The sequence below is a fragment of the Hyla sarda genome, chromosome 11 (assembly GCF_029499605.1).
Source record: "Hyla sarda isolate aHylSar1 chromosome 11, aHylSar1.hap1, whole genome shotgun sequence".
NCBI classification, from domain to species: domain Eukaryota; kingdom Metazoa; phylum Chordata; class Amphibia; order Anura; family Hylidae; genus Hyla; species Hyla sarda.
The window spans coordinates 99,376,353-99,395,650 of NC_079199.1; the positions used below are offsets into that span (position 1 = coordinate 99,376,353).

The window sequence follows — 19,298 nt, forward strand, 5'->3', positions numbered from 1 at the left end:
TCAGTCTACTCCTGGTCATCCTACAAGTGCCATCGTGGGAGAACTATATGTAGCTGCAGAATCAGTTACAGTGCCTTGGAAGGACCCATTGCTACCAGAACCTCAAATTGTACAATTCTGTCTGGTGAAAAGCACCACAAGTCTCAGAACAGCAACAAGGCTCGCAAGGGGTACGCTGCACTCTCACACTAAGGCCAGATGCTTGTGTTATACCAACTTCACAAGCTCAGTAAAAGCAGATAACCGCAACCTTACGTCAGTATGTTTATTGACTCATCGTGTCTGGCCCAGGAAGACTGCTTCCCACCTTTGGACCATGGTTCAGATGAATGGTGTCCTGGCGTCACAGAGGTATGTTCTACTAACACCCAGTGGCCGCCATAAACTTTTGGCACCAGGAACAGGATAATTTCCTCATGGTGCACCGACGCCTCTATATACAAGAAAAAATGTTGGGCTCCTGCAGTTAAGAGCTCTTAAAGGGGAACTCTGGAGGAAAATACATTTGTAAATTACTTCTATATAAAAATCTTAATCCTTCCAGCACTTATCAGCTGCTGTATGCTGCTGAGGAAGTTTTGTAGTTCTTTCCAGTCTGACGAAAGTGCTCCCTGCTGCCCCCTCTGTCCATGTCACGAACTGTCCAGAGCAGGAGAGGTTTGCTGTAGGTATTTGCTCTTACTCTGGACAGTTCCTGACATGGACAGAGGTGTCAGCAGAGAGCACTGTGGTCAGACTGGAAAGAACTACACAACTTCCTCTGGAGCATACAGCAGCTGATAAGTACTGGAAGGATTATATAGAAGCAATTTACAAATCGGTGTAACTTTTTGGCACCAGTTAATTTTAATTTTTTTTAAATCCACCTTATTATCCCTTTAACAATACATCATGTAAGCACTGCTCCCTTAGACGGCAGCTCTGATAAAATATAGCAAAACACACTTTTTCCTTTCATCAGCTTATTTTGGATCTTCTCTTTTGTAGATCTCTTCTCTCCCCCAGTACTGACAGTATCTCCAGAGTTGGTCATTGATGGAGATAACATGACCCTAAGCTGTGACACAAATCTTAGTGACTATAGACAGAACACAGATCTGCAGTATGCCTTCTACAGAGATGGGAGAACAGTCCAGGGATTCACCTCTTCTAATAAATATCAGGTTCTGTTCATTCAGAAGGAGAATTCTGGGAACTATACATGTGAGATCCGAACATCAACCAGCGGTGTAAAGAAGGAGAGTCAGAGACTTCACATACAAGGTGAGAATTGTCCTGTAACAATGTAAATCCAAGTAGGATGGGGGATAAGTGTCTTATCACCGTGGGGTCTGACTCCTGGGATCCCCAGCGTTCTGAAGAATGGGGTCTTTAGTCTCTCCACTCCAACCAGACTTTATTTTCAGGATTTCAGGTGGGGTCCTAGTCTGTAAGAGATAAGTGTTATTGGAAAACCCCTTTAACCCCATTATAACACAGCAAATGTTTATTTGGACATTTTTATTTTTTCCTTAAACTCCCTTTAATTTTCCAATTACATAACCTTGTTTTAGGCAGGACTAATTGTTCTTTGTAATGACAAATATACATATGAGGGGTAAAATGGACAATTGTAAACAAACATTGAATTGCTAATACTAATCAAGGCTATGCTATTGCAGAGCATTGAAGGTGTACTCCACTGCTCAGCGTTTGGAACAATCTGTTCCGAATGCTGGAGCCGGCGCCGGGAGCTCGTGACATCATAGCCCCGCCCCTCATGACATCACCCCCCTCCCCCTCAATGCAAGTCTATGGGAGGGACATCACGAGCTCCCGACACGCCGGCTCCAGTGTTCGAAACAGTTTGTTCCAAATGCTGAGCAGCGAAGTACCCCTTTAATCAGTTAAACCAGCAGGCTGTATTACCGGAGCCGATATTGCCAGTCATGGAAGCCTACCTAAGGCTTTCGCCCACCATATTAACTGATTGGCACCTTACAATTGCTTGCAGGGTGCTAATCCGTCACCCAACACTTACAGTCCTTTTGCCATTTAAATGTCAGAAGTGCTATTTAATGTAGCATTTAAATGGTTAAATGACAGACATCAGTGTGATCTCTGATGTTAGTCATTAACAGTGATGGTCAACTACTGTACATGTAATTCATGTGTCATTAAAGGGTTAAAGGGGTCATTCTTCCCAAGACATCTTATCCCTTATCCATAGGATTCCCGCAATCCTAAGCCTGGCAGCTCGGTGTTCTAAACAGTTATGTTCTGAACGCCGGCTGTGCTGGGCTTCGGGCAGCCATGGTCATTACATTCCCCTCCATTAAAGGAGTACTCTGGTGCTTAGACATCTTATCCCCTATCCAAAGGATAGGGGATAAGATGCCTGATTGCGGGAGTCCCGCCGCTGGGGCGGAGGCGTGACGTCACACGCCGTCGGCCCTGTGGTCGCCGGTAATCAGACCCGGAGCGAACACGCTCCAGGGACTGATTATAAACGGGGTGCCGCGTGCAAGATCATGGGGGTCCCCAGCGGCGGGACTCCCGCGATCAGGCATCTCATCCCCTATCCTTTAGGGGATAAGATGTCTAAGCACTGAAGAACCCCTTTAATGTCTATAGAGGGTGGCGTGACAGCTGTGAATGCTCGTAATCCGGCACGGATCTGAGTTTGCTTTGTGCAGCCGATCACTGGGGCACCGAGCCGGAGATCATGGAGTTAGGGGTGGAGTACCCCTTTAAGAGGATACATACCATACAATCTAGAATTTACTAGGTTCAAAAAGAAGAAATAAAATGTCATAGTGTTGAAGATCTCAATCAGTCCAGACAATGATCTTCTGTATAAAATCGTCCAGTTCTGTATTTCTATAGTTCCTTACAAGCTCTAATACTAGAAATGTTCTGATTTTCTTATTCCAAATAACTTTGTTTCCAGTCCTCACAGACCATATCGGGTACACCCATCAGAATATAATCCGCCTGACATTATCTGGATGTGTATTAATATCGGCTGCGCTATTTGTCTTCTATCATATAAAATGGATGAAGTCTATGGAAGCAGCCGACACCTCTACAACATACTGGACAATGGGGGACGAGATCCAACAACATCGTCCATCCATATACAGTGATATATGACAGCTATATACCTGGAGCCACTGCCAGACAACTGTCCTAATCCTAATACACAGATATAACATCTACAATGAGAGGACAGAGACACATGACCACTTGGTGGATAAGCAGAGTGTGATCCCCTCTGACACCTCCAGGGGGTGACTGCTGTATACATCCCATAATACACCACTGAATGAAGAAAGTGCTGGGATGATCTTATCTGTTTTGTTTCCTATTTGTAAATATAAATGCTGTATAATTACTCAAGAGAGATGGAATGTATCTACCACCTCTGATCACAGAACTGTCCTACACCGGGGGCATCATATCTGTTTCCCATTTCTAACTATACCAGCTGGAATTGTATTCATTGCTCTTCACATGTATTTTGAAAGCCTGTAATCTATATCTTCTCATTCATCCAATAAAGTTATCAACGTTACTCCACTTATCTGCTAGAGAAAAAGGAACTACTAAGCAATACTATGTTTTAATCTGTACAGTTGTCTCTTAAAGGGGTACTCTGCCCCTAGACATCTTATCCCCTATCCAAAGGATAGGGGAAAAGATGTCTGATCACGGGGGTCCCACCGCTGGGACCCCCCATGATCTCTGCTGTAGTACTCCAGTCATATGTTGCACGGAGCAAACTTCACCTCATGTCAGATGACTGGCAGTGATGTCCCGGCCACGCCTCCTCATGGCGTCCCTAGCTGTGACATCATGAGCTTCCGGCACTGCACCTGATGTTTTAAAACGAACACCGGGTGCAGCATGGAGATCACAGGGGGTCCCATGATCAGACATCGTATCCAATATTCTCTGGATAGGGGATAATATGTCTAGGGGCGGAGTACCCCTTTAAGTTAAACTCATATCTTGAGACTAAAAGCCCAATGGAAAACTAATTTAAGAGAACCTGTCATCAAACCATATTTTCTAAACTAACTCAGATTATATTCCCTAACTACTCCAAAAACCCCTCCCGCATTAAAAATGTTTTCCAAGCTTTATATCTTTCCCCTTGCTCACAATGTGTGAGCTCCTGGCAAGAGAAAGTAGGGGTTCCCCAGCCGGCGCCATGCCAAGCCTACGAGAGATGTGCCTCGCCATGCCCCGCATGCACTTCCTGAGTTTGGTCTCCTGCCAGGCCAAGAGGAGACCAAACTAACTGTTTGACTTGTGGCAGAAAACAGAGCAGAGACACCTAGTGGCCATTTATTCAATCACATGAAAAACATATAAAGGTTTAGAATTTTAACAGCAAATAAATAGCAAAGTGTCTTATAATTACATGAGGAACAATATATTAAAAGTTTAGTTTGATGACAGGTATTCTTTGAGGTTTCTGAACCTCCAGAAATGACAACCCAAAATAAGAAACAATTAAGATTAAAGAAAAGTAAACAATTAATACAGATAAAGTACACTGCTCAAAAATAGAAAGGGAACAATTAAAGGGGTACTCTGGCGCTTAGACATCTTAGCCCCTATCCAAAGGATGGAAGATGAATGCTTGATCGCGGGGGTTCCCGCCGCTGGGGACCCCGGTAATCTTGCACGCCGCACCCCGTTAAAATCAGTCCCCGGAGCGTGTTTGCTCCGGGTCTGATTACTGCCGATCACTTGGCTGGAGCGTTGTGACGTCAACGCTCTGCCCCGGGTGACGTCACGCTCCGCCCCCTCAATGCAAGCCTATGGGAGGGGGCGTGAAAGCTGTCACGCCCCCTCCGATAGGCTTGCATTGAGGGGGCGGAGCCTGACATCACACGGGGCGAGCCTTGACGTCCCAACGCTCCGGCCCCGTGATCGGCAGTAATCAATCCTGGAGCGAACACGCTCTGGGGACTGATTTTAGGGGATAAGATGTCTAAGCGACGGAGTACCCCTTTAAGCAACACAATGTAACTCCAAGTTCATGACACTTCTGTGAAATCACACTGTCCACTCAGGAAACAACACTGATTGATAATCAATTTCACATGCTACGTCCACAACAGAGTACACCCGGCACTGCGTATAGTATGGCTACTGAGGACCGGATGCTACACACATAGACTCCCAATCCTAGATTAAACAGCCTAGGGTGCTCTGCTGATCAAGCCGACTAGATATGCCCATAAATCACATTTATAAGAAAGAACGATCGGGGCACTCACCACTGCTGCAGAAGTGTACTTTATTCACGATCCAGGTGAACAAGCTACAAATCACTTTCTATGTAGAAGGATCTTCTTTAAAGGGGTACTCTGGGGGAAAATTATTTTCATTTTAAATCAATTGATGCAAGAAAGTTAAACAGATTTGTAAATGACTTTTATTTAAAAAATCTTAATCCTTCCAGTAATTATCAGCTACTCTAGGAAGTTGTGTAGTTCTTTTCAGTCTGACCACAGTGCTCTCTGCTGACACCTCTGTCCATGTCAGGAACTGTCCAGATCAGGAGCAAATCCCCATAGCAAACCTCTCCTGCTCTGGACAGTTCCTGACATGGACAGCGGTGTTAGCAGAGAGCACTGTGGCCAGACAGAGAAAGAGATTCAAAACAAACTACTGTAACTACTGTGGAGCATACAGCAGCTGATCAGTACTGGAGGAATTAAGATTTTTTTATATGGAAGCAATGTACAAATTTGTTTAATTTTCTGGCACCAGTTGATTTAAAAAAAAAAATTTCCCACCTGAGTACTCCTTTAAAGGAGATATCCACCAGAATTTTTTATCATTCCAGCTCCCCTAATCTGGATTATTGGTCTTCTGGGCTCGGTCATGTCCCCCATCTTCAAGCCTGAAGTGTCACACTGCGATCAGCTTATCGCCAGCCGCAGCGATGTCCCGTCTAGGCTGGTGATAAGCCGAGTGCAGTGTTATGTAAGGAGCCTGGGCCCTGCTGATTGCTGTGTGACATGTCAGGCTCCAAGATGCAGAAGAGGACCGGGCCCAGAAGACTTATATCGGCACATCTGGGGAAAGACGGAAGGTGAGTTACTGTTTGTTATTTTATTTTTTGCAGCCTGGGCACAATGAAATAATAAAATAGTTCTGGTGGATATCTCCTTAACGTCCTTTACAGTACACACCAGAAAAACTAAAATTTAGTCACCATCACCTGGTGTCAAAAGAAGTAACTCACCCTGGCACAGGTAGATAGCAGTACAGGGCATGTAATGTCATATTGTATGCTACAAAATTACATATATAGTATGTAGAAAACAGTGTATAGAAAAAGATTCTGTCCCCGATGTCCTGCAGAGTTGTGAGGCCTTGACATCATGAAGGGGAAGTGGCATGACGTCCTGACCATGGCTCCCAACCCAGCATTTGGAACAAAAAGTTCAGAATGAAGGGGTGGCAAGCAGGAGATAGCAGAGTTTCCCAGCGATAGGGGATAAGATGCCTAGGACAGAGTTTCTGGACCCCTATTCCTGCACTTAAATGGACCAAGCCAGTTAAACAGTTGAAAGTGCCAAGCGAGGGAGTGAAGCATGCAGTAATGTTTTAATGCATTCAGGGTTCTGATTTTGTTTTCTTAGCTATACATTTTGGCACTGTACTAGTGGTTTCATTAGACTGAAGGCCTGATAAAGAGATCGATCCTGTGCCAAAACAGCATGAACTTATTGGGCTCTTTGCTTCCTCCCAGCATAGCCACCATGATGCGTGTTTGATGAACCCAATAATATCTGTGTCAAATTGCATGTACTTTTACTTTGCTGCAAATCCACAACTAGGAAGATGTAACAGGTGTTTGATGAAACCAATAAAGTTCACAAAAGATGTGTTCACAGGGCAAATCTGTGTCAAAGGCACACCCTTTTTACTTTTCCAGATAACCCACAACTAGGAAGATGTAACAGGGGTTTGATGAAACCAATAATATTCACAAAAATGGGGGAGATTTGCCCATAGCAACCAATCAGATCGCTTCTTTCATTTTTTTTTAAATGCCTCTGAAAAATGAAATAAACTATCCTATTGGTTGCTCTGGGCTTCTCAGCTACTTTTCCTCTAGACAGATTTTGATAAATCTCCCCTAATGTGTTTACAGGGCAGATGCATGTGACATGCACTGCCTTTTTACTTTGCTGCTATTAACAATTAGGGAGATATAATGAGGGTTTCATTGAACCATAAAAAGAAACATCCAGTGTCTTTATAAGGCTGATGCGTTTTAATTGCACCTGCTTTTCAGTCCGCTGCAATGTTACAGCCTGTAGGTATACTGGTTTGGTGATTAATCCCTGTAGATGTGAGTAAAGGCGCTATGTTGTGTTTATGGCGCTTTGCGTATGTGTTGCTATCATGCAGGTCTGCCACAGCACAGTTTTGCTTAATTCAGTGCTTGGGAATGATTACTTCTTTGCTGTGGATAATTGTATAGCTTCTATAGGATTTGTGCACTGCAGATGTTATAGATCAGGATTCTGGCTCCTGGATGAGAATTGTGGCTCCTGTTCACACACACGCACTCTTTTTTTTATTTCCCTATGTATGTCCTATCTCTATCCCTGTCTCTCTCTATCCTCAAACTGTGTGTACGGAACAGCGTGTGAACCATTATGACTGTGTAAACCTTCCACCCCCTTGCTGTCTTTTACTGGCCTATGATTGACACATGAAATAGCAAATAATATGATAACCTAGGATTACCATGTGATATGCTGGTCACCCTGACATCATGCCACCACCCCTTGCTCCTCCCCCTTTCTCTGGGCACCAAAATGCCATCCTCTTTGTTTTTTTTTAACACTTTTACTGGTTCGCACCAACCAAACCAGTAAAAGTTCTTAAAGGGGTACTCCGCCCCTTGCATCTTATCCCCTATCCAAAGGATAGGGGATAAGATGTCAGATCGCCACGGTCCCGCTGCTGGGGACCCCGGGGATCGCCGCTGCGGCACCCTGCCATCATTAGTGTGCAGAGCGAGTTCGCTCTGTGCGTAATGACGGGCGATACAGGGGCCGGAGCAGCGTGACGTCATGGCCCCGCCCCTCATGACATCACGTCCCGTCCCCTTAATACAAGTCTATGGCAGGGGGCGGGATGACCGCCACGCCCCCTCCCATAGACTTGTATTGACGGGGGCGGACTGTGATGTCACAAGGGGCGGAGCCGTGACGCAACGATGCTCCGGCCCCTGTATTGCCCGTCATTACGTGCAGAGCGATCTCGCTCTGCGCAGTAATGATGGCGGGGTGCTGCAGCGGCGATCCCCAGAGTCCCCAGCAGCTGGACTCCGGCGATCTGACTGTTAGGATTCGGCAGGCTGGAGGTGGATCCTCTGTGTCAGAGAGGGATTGGCGTGGACCGTGTCGGTGGACCGGTTCTAAGTTGCTACTGGTTTTCACCAGAGCCCGCCGCAAAGCGGGATGGTCTTGCAGCGGCGGTAGCAACCAGGTCGTATCCACCGGCAACGGCTCAACCTCTCTGACTGCTGAGATAGGCGTGGTACAAGGGATAAGGCAAGAGCAAGGTCGGACGTAGCAGAAGGTCAGGGCAGGCAGCAAGGATCGTAGTCAGGGGCAACGGCAGAGGGTCTGGAACACTGGCTTGGGACATACAAGGAAACGCTTTCACTGGCACAAGGCAACAAGATCCAGCAATACTGGGAAGGGGAAGTGAGGTTATATAGAGAGGGCACAGGTGTGAGCACTAATTGGGCCAGGCGCCAATCAGTGGCGCACTGGCCCTTTAAATCGCAGAGAGCCCCCGCGTGCGTGCCGGGACTGAGCCGTCGGGGAACAGGACGGGTGAGGAGACCGAAATGCGAGCCGCGAGCGGGCGCGTCACGCTACGCGGGTCGCATCCCCGCCGGTAACATTAATGCAGCGCTCCCGGTCAGCGGGTCTGACCGGGGCACTGCAAGAAGGTGAACGCCGCGAGCGCTCCGGGGAGGAGCAGGGACCCGGAGCGCTCGGCGTAACACAAGTGACCTCACTATTCTCTGTATGTAAGGTCTATTTTATAGACTTGTGCACAAGAAAAATTTTCGTTTAGTTTTTTCGTAGCAGAAGGTCAGGGCAGGCAGCAAGGATCGTAGTCAGGGGCAACGGCAGGAGGTCAGGAACACAAGCTAGGAACACACAAGGAAAGGCTTTCACTGGCACAATGGCAACAAGATCCGGCAAGGGAGTGCGGGGGAAGTGAGGTAATATAGCCAGGGAGCAGGTGGAAGCTAATTAGGCTGATTGGGCCAGGCACCAATCATTGGTGCACTGGCCCTTTAAATCTCAGAGAGCTGGCGCGCGCGCGCCCTAGAGAGCGGAGCCGCGCGCGCCAGAACATGACAGCCGGGGACCGGGACAGGTAAGTGACTTAGGATGCGATTCGCTAGTGGGCGCGTCCCGCTATGCGAATCGCATCCCCGCCGGCAGAGTCAGTGCAGCGCTCCCGGTCAGCGGGTCTGACCGGGGCGCTGCAGAGAGAGGAACGCCGCGAGCGATCCGGGGAGGAGCAGGGACCTGGAGCGCTCGGCGTAACACTGACATCTTATCCCCTATCCTTTGGATAGGGGATAAGATGTATAGGGGCGGAGTACCCCTTTAAGCTCGGCTAGACGCGTTAACCCAGAAATTCAAGTCAAATCTGGATTAGCCTGGCTCTGCTTGCTGAACACTATTTAGTGCTTAACATCATTTATGGTGCTGCCAGTGGTTTACTGCGTGTGGAAATTCCCAGCATAAGAACAATTATGCTGGGAAAATTGCCCCTTATAATTTTCTTATTTTTCTGTGTATGAGGGTTATTTTATGTATCGTGATCTGTAGTTTTTATCAGTACAGTTTTTGCATCTATGTGACCTTTTGATCACTATTTATTCTGTTTTTCCAGGATGTAATGTGACTTAAAATCAGCAATTGTGGACTCATTTTTTGTAAGTTTATGACTTATACTGTACGGGATCATGAAGATATTTTAACGTTTCAGATTTTATGCCGGTAGGTAAGAGGAGCTCTGGCAGACATCTTTACTGATTGGACCCCCGCAATTGCACCGTGAGAGGTCCGATGAGTCTCTGTACTCCGCCTCAGATGCTGTGTGTATAACAGTTTATGGCAGCACTGTATTGCTTTCTTATTTAGGCACATGTTTGTTAATAGTATTTTCCTGATGTAGGGCACTACTTGTGCACCTTTATGTATTTATTAGAATTAGGCAGCATACGACCATACATTATATGAAGGGACTTATAGGTTGCATCAATTAAAGGTTGTATCACACACGGCCTCATCTAATTCCGGACAGTCCTGATAACATATTTTGTGGTCAATCGCACATCTATTTATATAAAGTTTACAATCTGTTTAAAGAATAGTTCACAGATCTTCTTCCTTCCTTCTTTTTTACATAGAAACTGACAGAAACAACTTCTCTCTTTATACACGGACTCGGCAGCATCGTCTCCATCCATCATGTCCATGAAGACGTCGCTGTTATTACTCGGTAAGTACAATGATCTTCATGTCTTTCAGTCTCTGATGATAAATCATAAGAGGGGATCAATAATGTCCTATAAATCCCGGACAATACTACAAGATCCCGGGCTCCACCCCAAGTCTCCATCATATGTCCCTCTATACTGTGCACAGGGGAGAATATTCCTCATATAACTCCATTACTAGGGACAATTCACTGTCTATTGTGCTGATCTGGTTTAGTTGTTAGAATAGAAGGTATTGAGGAGAGAAGTACAAGGCAGCTCTAAGTTTAAAAACTACATAAAAAATGCATTGTGAGTGCACCAAAAAATGCTTCCAGTGTTTAGTCCCACATTCCGGGTAACAGATGATTCAATACATGTTACAATTATTGACAAAAGAAAATTCACCTGAAACTACAGAACCAAAAGAATATAATCCACTCCTGGTAAAGAGTTAATTCAAAAAATAAACAAGAATAAGTGTTTTTATATTATCTAATTTATTATGATCCGCACTCGATTTTGGCTACAAAACTGTATCATAAAACCTGAACTAAACTGAAGCATTAGTAGGCACACCGATTCAATTGTTTATTAACACAAATAGAAATTAGTCAATCATATGGCAGAAACTCAATGCATTTAGGCATGCAGAAGTGGTCAAGACAGCTTGCTGAAGTTCAACCCATTAAAATTAGAATTTGGAAGAAAGGGGATTTACGTAACTTTGAACATGGCATGGTTGTTGGTGCCAGATAGACCCATGTGAGGATTTTAGAAGATGCTGGACTACGTTTTTTTTTTTTAGAGCACAATTATCTCTAAAGAGAATGGTTCGAAAAAGAGAAAATATCCAGTGAGCGTCCGTTGTGTGAATGAAAATGACTTGTTGATGTCAGAGGAGATTGGGCAAACTTGTTTGAGATGTAGGAAAGGCAACAGTAACTCAAATAATCATGTCCATATGGAGTGTATGCCACAATAATGAAGGCCAAAGAAGGTCCAACCCAGGACTAGCAAGGAGTTATTAATATATACTTTAACCCTTCAATGACCCTCCACCTCCCACCCTAGGAAAATTATGGGGAAAAAATGTATGCTCAATATTTAACAACTTCTATTTAAGAAAATACACTTATGGGAGAAAACAGAGAAAACCTTTTTCTGACAACTTGGAGTCTGACTGCAAAAAAGAATCCTAATATTAATTCCCATCTTATTTGATATTTCATTATTATTTTCTTTATCGTCTCCATATCTTGGGCAGTGAGAGTCTTGACGTATTTAGATTTTATAAAGAAAAGGTGTATAACAATCTATTATTTATATTTAATTAGATACACATACAAATTAGGAGAGATATGCTGCACATTGTTGGAGATTCTATTCTATTGACTTGTTGTAATTGCCCCCAATATCATCTTTCCGTCTTTGGCAACTCTTAAAGGGGTACTCCGCCCCTAGACATCTTATTCCCTATCCAAAGGATAGGGAAAAAGATGTCTGATCGTGGGGGTCCCGCCGCTGGGGACCCCCGCGATCTCCCTGCTGCACCCATTGTTCATTTAGAGCATCAGGTGCCGCTCCGGAGACTTGTGATGACACGGCCACACCCCTTGTGATGTCACGGCCACGCCTCCTCAATGCAAGTCTATGGGAGGGGGCGTAATTGTGTCACGCCCCGTCCCATAGACCTGCATTGAGGGGCGTGGCAGCAACGTCATGAGAGGGCATGGCTGTGACGTCACAAGCCCCTGGCCCCACATAGCCATTCGTCCGGCACAGATCGCAGTTCGCTCCGTACACCGGTTGATTGGGGGGCTGTACCCGAGACCAAAGGGGTGAATATGGTGGATATGGATATGGGATTAGATATCTAGGGGCGGAGTACCCCTTTAATCTGGATTTTGTCTTCGGAGAGTTCCCTGAGATTACGATAAATGACTAAAAGTTCTCTCTTTCTAATACTTTGTGTTTTGAGGGATTTTACCAGACTAGTCCTAGAATCCGTACAGTAAAAGTTCTGTTTGTACTTCTGTTTAAGATGAAGATAACCAACACATTTCTTATTTGAATAACCTAGTTCCTCCTTTACCAGACATTAAGTTTTAAGTTCCTCATTGTTGAAAACATCTGATAATTTCCTTATTCTTCTTGCCCAAAAGCTCTTCGTTTAAATTGATACATTTTGCTTAAATTTGTATTGTACCATAGAGGATAACCTAATAAATTGTGAACAGAAAAATTCTTCTTTTCATCTGGGAGAGGCAGGGGTACTCTACTTTATTTCTTACTTGTTTTATGCCCCATATTAAACATAGTAAAAAATAAAAATAAAAAAAAAAACATGAAAATACGGTAAATCCATGAATTCAAACTGGTGTAGATGACAAAAAGATAAAGCAACTTCAGGAGAATAGTAGACTTTAGCATATAAAAAGTGGAGTACCCCCTGCCTCTCCCAGATGAAAAGAAGAATTTTTTCACAATGTCAGGTTATCCTCTAGGGTACAATACAAATTTAAGCCAAAATTTATGAATTTAAATTAAGAACTTTTGGGAAAGAAGAATAAGGAAATGATTTGATGTTTTCAACAATGAGGAACTTAAAACTTAGTGTCTGTCTAAGTTATTCAAATAAGAAATGTTATTCAAATAAGAAAGGTGTCAGCAGAGAGCACTATAGACTGGAAAGAACTACACAACTTCCTTGGGAGCATACAGCAGCTGATAAGTATTGGGAGGATTATCTGTGTGATAACTTTGTCTACAATTCAACATTATAACATTTTAAGAGGGGATACATAAGCCTAATACATTTTGTTAAGATCTATCAAGCAGAAGGGGATGACTACCCCGTTCATACATTCTAGATATTACGAGTAAGCTTATGTGCTGAACTCAGTAGAGAAAACAACACACAGATATGGCCGCACATCTACAAACTGCACAGTGATCCTAAGCTATGTGCAGCTGTGTGGGATCGATCCACTATCGTAGGTAGTGACTGTGCATTGGTTTGATCCACAATTAGCTAAGAGACAGTTGGGAGGCTTAAAAGGGGCTGCGGGGGTTGTGATGTAATGACCACACCCCTCGTGACATCACGGCACACCCCCTCAATGTAAGTCTATTGGAGGGGACGGGGCGGACACACACAGCATTCGGAACTCAATGTTCCGGATGCTGGGGAGCGGAGTAACCCTTTAAGGTATAGCACTTTTCTTTTATTATTTGTCAGATCCCTGAATGTTATATGTTCCTCAGTACCTCATCCTGATCACGTACATGTCATTTGTATGTCTCTATCTCACATATTTCACTAAAAATAGCATATTACAGCTGCTCAATGTCTTTTCAATTATCTAAAAGGGAGGGGGCGTGTCCTGCTCTTGCATGCACTGTGATGACTCCTCCCTCTCCTTCACTCTGCTGACTCACTACTCTTAGAGCAGCCTGGCAGCCCTGCTCTGTAACCCTTTCCTCTCTGGATTTATGCTGTACACACACCCACAATAATTATTGGGGATTGCCTGTACTCTACCACCAAAGATAATATGGTGAGTGTATAACTTACATCTTCCTATGTCATTCATGTGTGTTATCCATAGGCAGTCCTGTAATGCTGGGACTCCCAGTATGCCTACATATCCTATGACTGTCCAGGCATGCTTGGAGGTGAAGTTTTGCAACAGCTGGAGGCACATGTTTGGTAAAACTCTGTGTTGCAGCAGTGTTGCTGCCGGATGTGTTCCTCCTGCAGCCTTGTCAATCAGCCATCTTGTGTCCATGACCCATGGACACGTTCATTCTGCTGTGGGACTCATCAGTGTCCCAGGAGGTATGGGGACCCCTAGTGGTGGGATTTTCAAAGGTAGTTTTGTTTAATAAAATGTGATTTTTTTTTTTAAAGAAGTATATTAAAAAACTATTGTTTTACCAAGATGTACAACATAGAACAAGTTTTTATATCTGACAGGGCACATTTAATCTTGGTTTGAAAGAGAAATAGTTTTATTTATTTATTTAGTTCTATTATTAAATACCCTATATTGTATAGTACAGCAGTATCAGCCACAGCATATTTTTAAGAGTTTTTAATATAGTGTGAATAGGTGTTTATGCAGCTTGTATAATCGGCTCATTTCGGAGGGTGAGCCGCTCTTTCTTCTTTTTTTCTTCAATATTATTAAGTATAAGCTGCATTATATGACATCTGTAACTCCATTCTATTCTGTCTTATAGGGTTGGCTTTGATACAGGAAGGTAAGTAACCAGTTTTGTCCTTTCATCCTTTAGTCTATAAAATAGATCTTATATATGGAGAATAGTGAGGTCACTTGGAGGATTATTCCATGTTCTGGTCATTTTTGTATTTCACTATATATTAATGACATTGAGGTAAACTACCATTAAATGGACCAACATGGTGTGTGCCCTCTACAGATGGGAATAGGCTTATTTTATCTCTAAAATAAAAATAAAAAACTCCTCTAAACCTTTTTTTTTCCCGGTTTTGAACGAAGCGCCATACAATGTATATACAGTGATCCCTCAACATACAATGATAATTCGTTCCAAATGAACCATCGTTACTTGAATCCATCGTATGTTGAGGGATCCGTGCAATAGTAATATTGAAAGTTATACTCACGTGTCCCCGCCTCTTCGGACCTTCACCGCTGCCCTGGACCGTCGCTCTTCATCGCCGTCATCAAGTCGCTGCGCACGCCTCTCCTATTGGATGACGGGACGGCATGCACGGCGACGTGATGACGACAAAGGAGAGTGACGGCCATGCAGTGGAGCCTGAATAGGACGGTCCGGAGTGGTGGGGACAGGTGAGTGACACTCACTGGAGCACATGGGGCACCTTAAATGGCTATCCGGGGGCAGCTGAAGCAGTCTGCGCTGCCGGATAGCTGTTTATGCGATGGCCCCGACATAAAAAACATCCTATGTTGATGCTGCCTTCAACATGCAATGGCCTCTGAGAGGCCATCGTATGTTGAAATTATCGTATGTTGGGGCCATCGTAGGTCGGGGGATCACTAATAAAATGAAGGATGGACACATTGGGGAGATTTATCAACGTTAATTGTAGTGTTAGATGAGGGAAATATAGATGCCGTTAGATAATGTAGCTGATCAGGACCCCCACATTGGAATCGCAGGGTACCGATCAGCTGGGAGCACTGACGGAGGTCTCTTCCCCGGCTTCCATCTGTGCGCTCCTTTAGTGCAGGAAGCCTCAGCAGACTGTAGTAATGGAACAGCGATAACACTGATCAATGTTGTGCTATGGCAGGCTCTTATGGTATAGCATTATTCAACATGTGTAATAGAAAGATTACATGTAATAGTCTCCTATGGGGACTAAAAAACTGTAAAATGTAAAAAACAAAAACAAACATTAAAACAAAAAACATTAAAGGAAAACTGTCAGCCGTGTTCACCCACACTAAACCCAATAAACTAGGTTACAGTGTGGGTGAACAGGAGTCCAACAAGGGGTCACTTACTTAAATATGTCCTGTAGGTCCTGAGATATGTCCCCTAGAAGATCCACCGCTGAATTCAGTGAATCGTGTGCAGGGGACGGGGCTTCACAGGGGGTGTGGCTTCACAGGGGGTGTGGCTGCACAGGGGGCGGGGCTTTGTGACTTCACTAGGATGTGGAGTCACAGCGAATGAATATGGAAATTGAGCAGACGAAGCCCCGCCCCCTGCATGAGATTCACTGAATTTAGCAGAAAATCTTCTGGGGGACATATCTCAGGAGTCAGGACCTACTGGTAGAAGCCCCCAGTAAATGGGGTGACCCCTCGTTGGATTCCTGTTCACCCACAATATAACCCAGTGTATTGGATTTAGTGTGGGTGAAGAGGCTGAGAGTTTTCCTTTAATAAATGTAAATAAGCCCCTTCCCTAATAACATTTTGTATCATCATCTTTTCTCAAATAAAATAATATGTGGTATCGCCAAACGCGGAAATGTTCAAACTATTAAAATAGAACATTAATGAAGCCGCATGGTCAATGGTATTAACGAGGAAAAAAATACCAAATTCCAGAATTGCTGATTTTGGCCACTTCCTATACCAGAAAAAAAGAAATTAATTTAAAGTGTTAAAAATAAATATCAGCCCTCATACAGCCCTGTGTATGGAAACATAAATACATTTTAGGGGTCAGAATAGGACAATATTAGGCATACTAGTTTTCATACAAAAAAAGTAAAATAAAACAAAAAAAAGTATAAATTGGGTGTAATTGTAATGGTATGGACCTACAGAATAGAGATAACCTGTGAACTGAAAAGTGCAGTGTAGAAATGGAAGCCCCCAAAAATGGCATTTCATTTTGTTTTTCAATCTTGTCCCAAAATTTGTGGCAAAATTTAGATTTTGTGGTAAAATTACTGATGTCATTACAAAGTACATATGGGTCTGTAGGTGAAAATTTGAAAGCGTTTTGGCTGTTAGAAGGTGAGAAGGAAAAAATGTTAAAAAGAAAAAAAAACCTGCGTCCTTAAGGCTAGATTCACACTGCGGAATCTCCGGGCAGAAAATTTCAGCCCGGAGATTCCAAGTGCGGCCAGCACTGACTGAATCTGTTATCACTAGGACCGCGCGGACACTGCAGTCTCCAATAGACTTCAATGTGTTCCGCAAGTTTTTCCGCCTGAAGAATGAGAAACGCCAATCTTCAGGCGAAAATTTTCAAGCGGATTTTCCGTTCACAAATTCCGCTCCACAAATTCCAAAGTGTGAATGTGTAAACGGAAACCCATTCACTATACTATGCATTTTACTAAGCGGAATTTCTGCCTGCAATTTCAAAGCGGAATTACAGGCGGAAATTCCGTAGTCTGAACCAAGCCTAAGAGGTTAACCCCTTAAGGACTCAGCCCATTTTGGCCTTAAGGACTCAGACAATTTAATTTTTACGTTTTCATTTTTTCCTCCTCGCCTTCTAAAAATCATAACTCTTTTATATTTTCATCCACAGACTAGTATGAGGGCTTGTTTTTTGCGCGACCAGTTGTCCTTTGTAATGACATCACTCATTATATCATAAAATGTATGGCGCAACCAAAAAACACTATTTTTGTGGGGAAATTAAAACGAAAAACGCAATTTTGCTAATTTTGGAAGGTTTTGTTTTCACGCCGTACAATTTATGGTAAAAATGACGTGTGTTCTTTATTCTGAGGGTCAATACGATTAAAATGATACCCATTATTATATACTTTTATATTATTGTTGCGCTTAAAAAAAATCACAAACTTTTTAACCAAATTAGTACGTTTATAATCCCTTTATTTTGATGACCTCTAACTTTTTTATTTTTCTGTATAAGTGGCGGTATGGGGGGCTCATTTTTTGCACCATGATCTGTACTTTTTTTTGATACCACATTTGCATATAAAAAGCTTTTAATAAATTTTTTATAATTTTTTTTTAATAAAATGTATTAAAAAAGTAGGAATTTTGGCCTTTTTTTATTTTTTTTCGTTCACGCCGTTCACCGTACGGGATCATTAACATTTTATTTTAATAGTTCGGACATTTACGCACGCGGCGATACCAAATATGTCTATAAAAAATGTTTTTTACGCTTTTTGGGGGTAAAATAGGAAAAAACGGACGTTTTACTTTTTTATTGGGGGAGGGGATTTTTCACTTTTTTTTTACTTTTACTTTTACATTTTTTTACATTTTTTTTTACACTTGAATAGTCCCCATAGGGGACTATTCATAGCAATACCATGATTGCTAATACTGATCTGTTCTATGTATAGGACATAGAACAGATCAGTGTTATCGGTCATCTCCTGCTCTGGTCTGCTCGATCACAGACCAGAGCAGGAGACGCCGGGAGCCGCACGGAGGAAGGAGAGGGGACCTCCGTGCGGCGTTATGAATGATCGGATCCCCGCAGCAGCGCTGCAGGCGATCCGATTGTTCATTTAAATGGCGAACTGCCGCAGATGCCGGGATCTGTATTGATCCCAGCACCTGAGGGGTTAATGGCGGACGCCCGCGATCTCGATCATTGCCGGCGGGTCCATGGCTGCGATCAGCAGCCAGGATCAGCCGCGCATGACACGGGCATCGCTCCGATGCCCGCGGTTATGCTTAGGACGTAAATGTACGTCCTGGTGCGTTAAGTACCACCTCACCAGGACGTACATTTACGTCCTGCGTCCTTAAGGGGTTAAAGGGGTATTCCAGGCCAAAACTTTTTTTTTATATATCAACTGGCTCCGGAAAGTTAAACAGATTTGTAAATTACTTCTATTAAAAAATCTTTACCCTTTCTGTACTTTATAGCAGCTGTATGCTACAGAGGAAATTCTTTTCTTTTTGAATTTCTTTTTTTTCTTGTCCACAGTGTTCTCTGCTGACACCTGGTGCCAATATCAGGAACTGTCCAGAGCAGGAGAAAATCCTCATAGCAAACCTATGCTGCTCTGGACAGTTCCTTATATGGACAGAGGTGTCAGCAAAAAATCTTAATCCTTCAAATAGTTATTAGCTTCTGAAGTTGAGTTGTTGTTTTCTGTCTAACTGCTCTCTGATGACTCACGTCCCGGGAGCTGTGCAGTTCCTATGGGGATATTCTCCCATCATGCACAGCTCCCGGGACGTGACATCATCATTGAGCAGTTAGACAGAAAACTTCAGAAGCTAATAACTATTGGAAGGATTAAGATTTCTTAATAGAAGTAATTTACAAATCTGTTTAACTTTCCGGAGCCAGT

At 43.5% G+C, this 19,298-nt stretch overlaps 1 protein-coding gene across 5 annotated transcripts in view; it reads left to right on the plus strand.

Moving 5' to 3' along the window:
- The window catches only part of LOC130295100 (high affinity immunoglobulin gamma Fc receptor I-like), a 147,564-nt gene that overhangs the window by 109,105 nt on the left and 19,161 nt on the right, over positions 1-19,298 (plus strand). The window contains exons 1-3 of one of the 5 annotated variants that reach the window (XM_056545403.1): positions 1,134-1,263; positions 10,463-10,554; positions 14,777-14,797. The exons of 2 other annotated variants lie outside the window; for them this stretch is intronic. In XM_056545403.1, the coding sequence (XP_056401378.1) occupies positions 10,524-10,554; positions 14,777-14,797 (52 nt within the window). In that variant the 5' untranslated portion in view covers positions 1,134-1,263; positions 10,463-10,523. Of the gene's footprint in view, positions 1-1,133; positions 1,264-9,948; positions 10,050-10,462; positions 10,555-14,776; positions 14,798-19,298 lie in introns of those variants that run through there. 2 more of the 5 variants (XM_056545404.1, XM_056545402.1) reach the window with 2 other exon arrangements.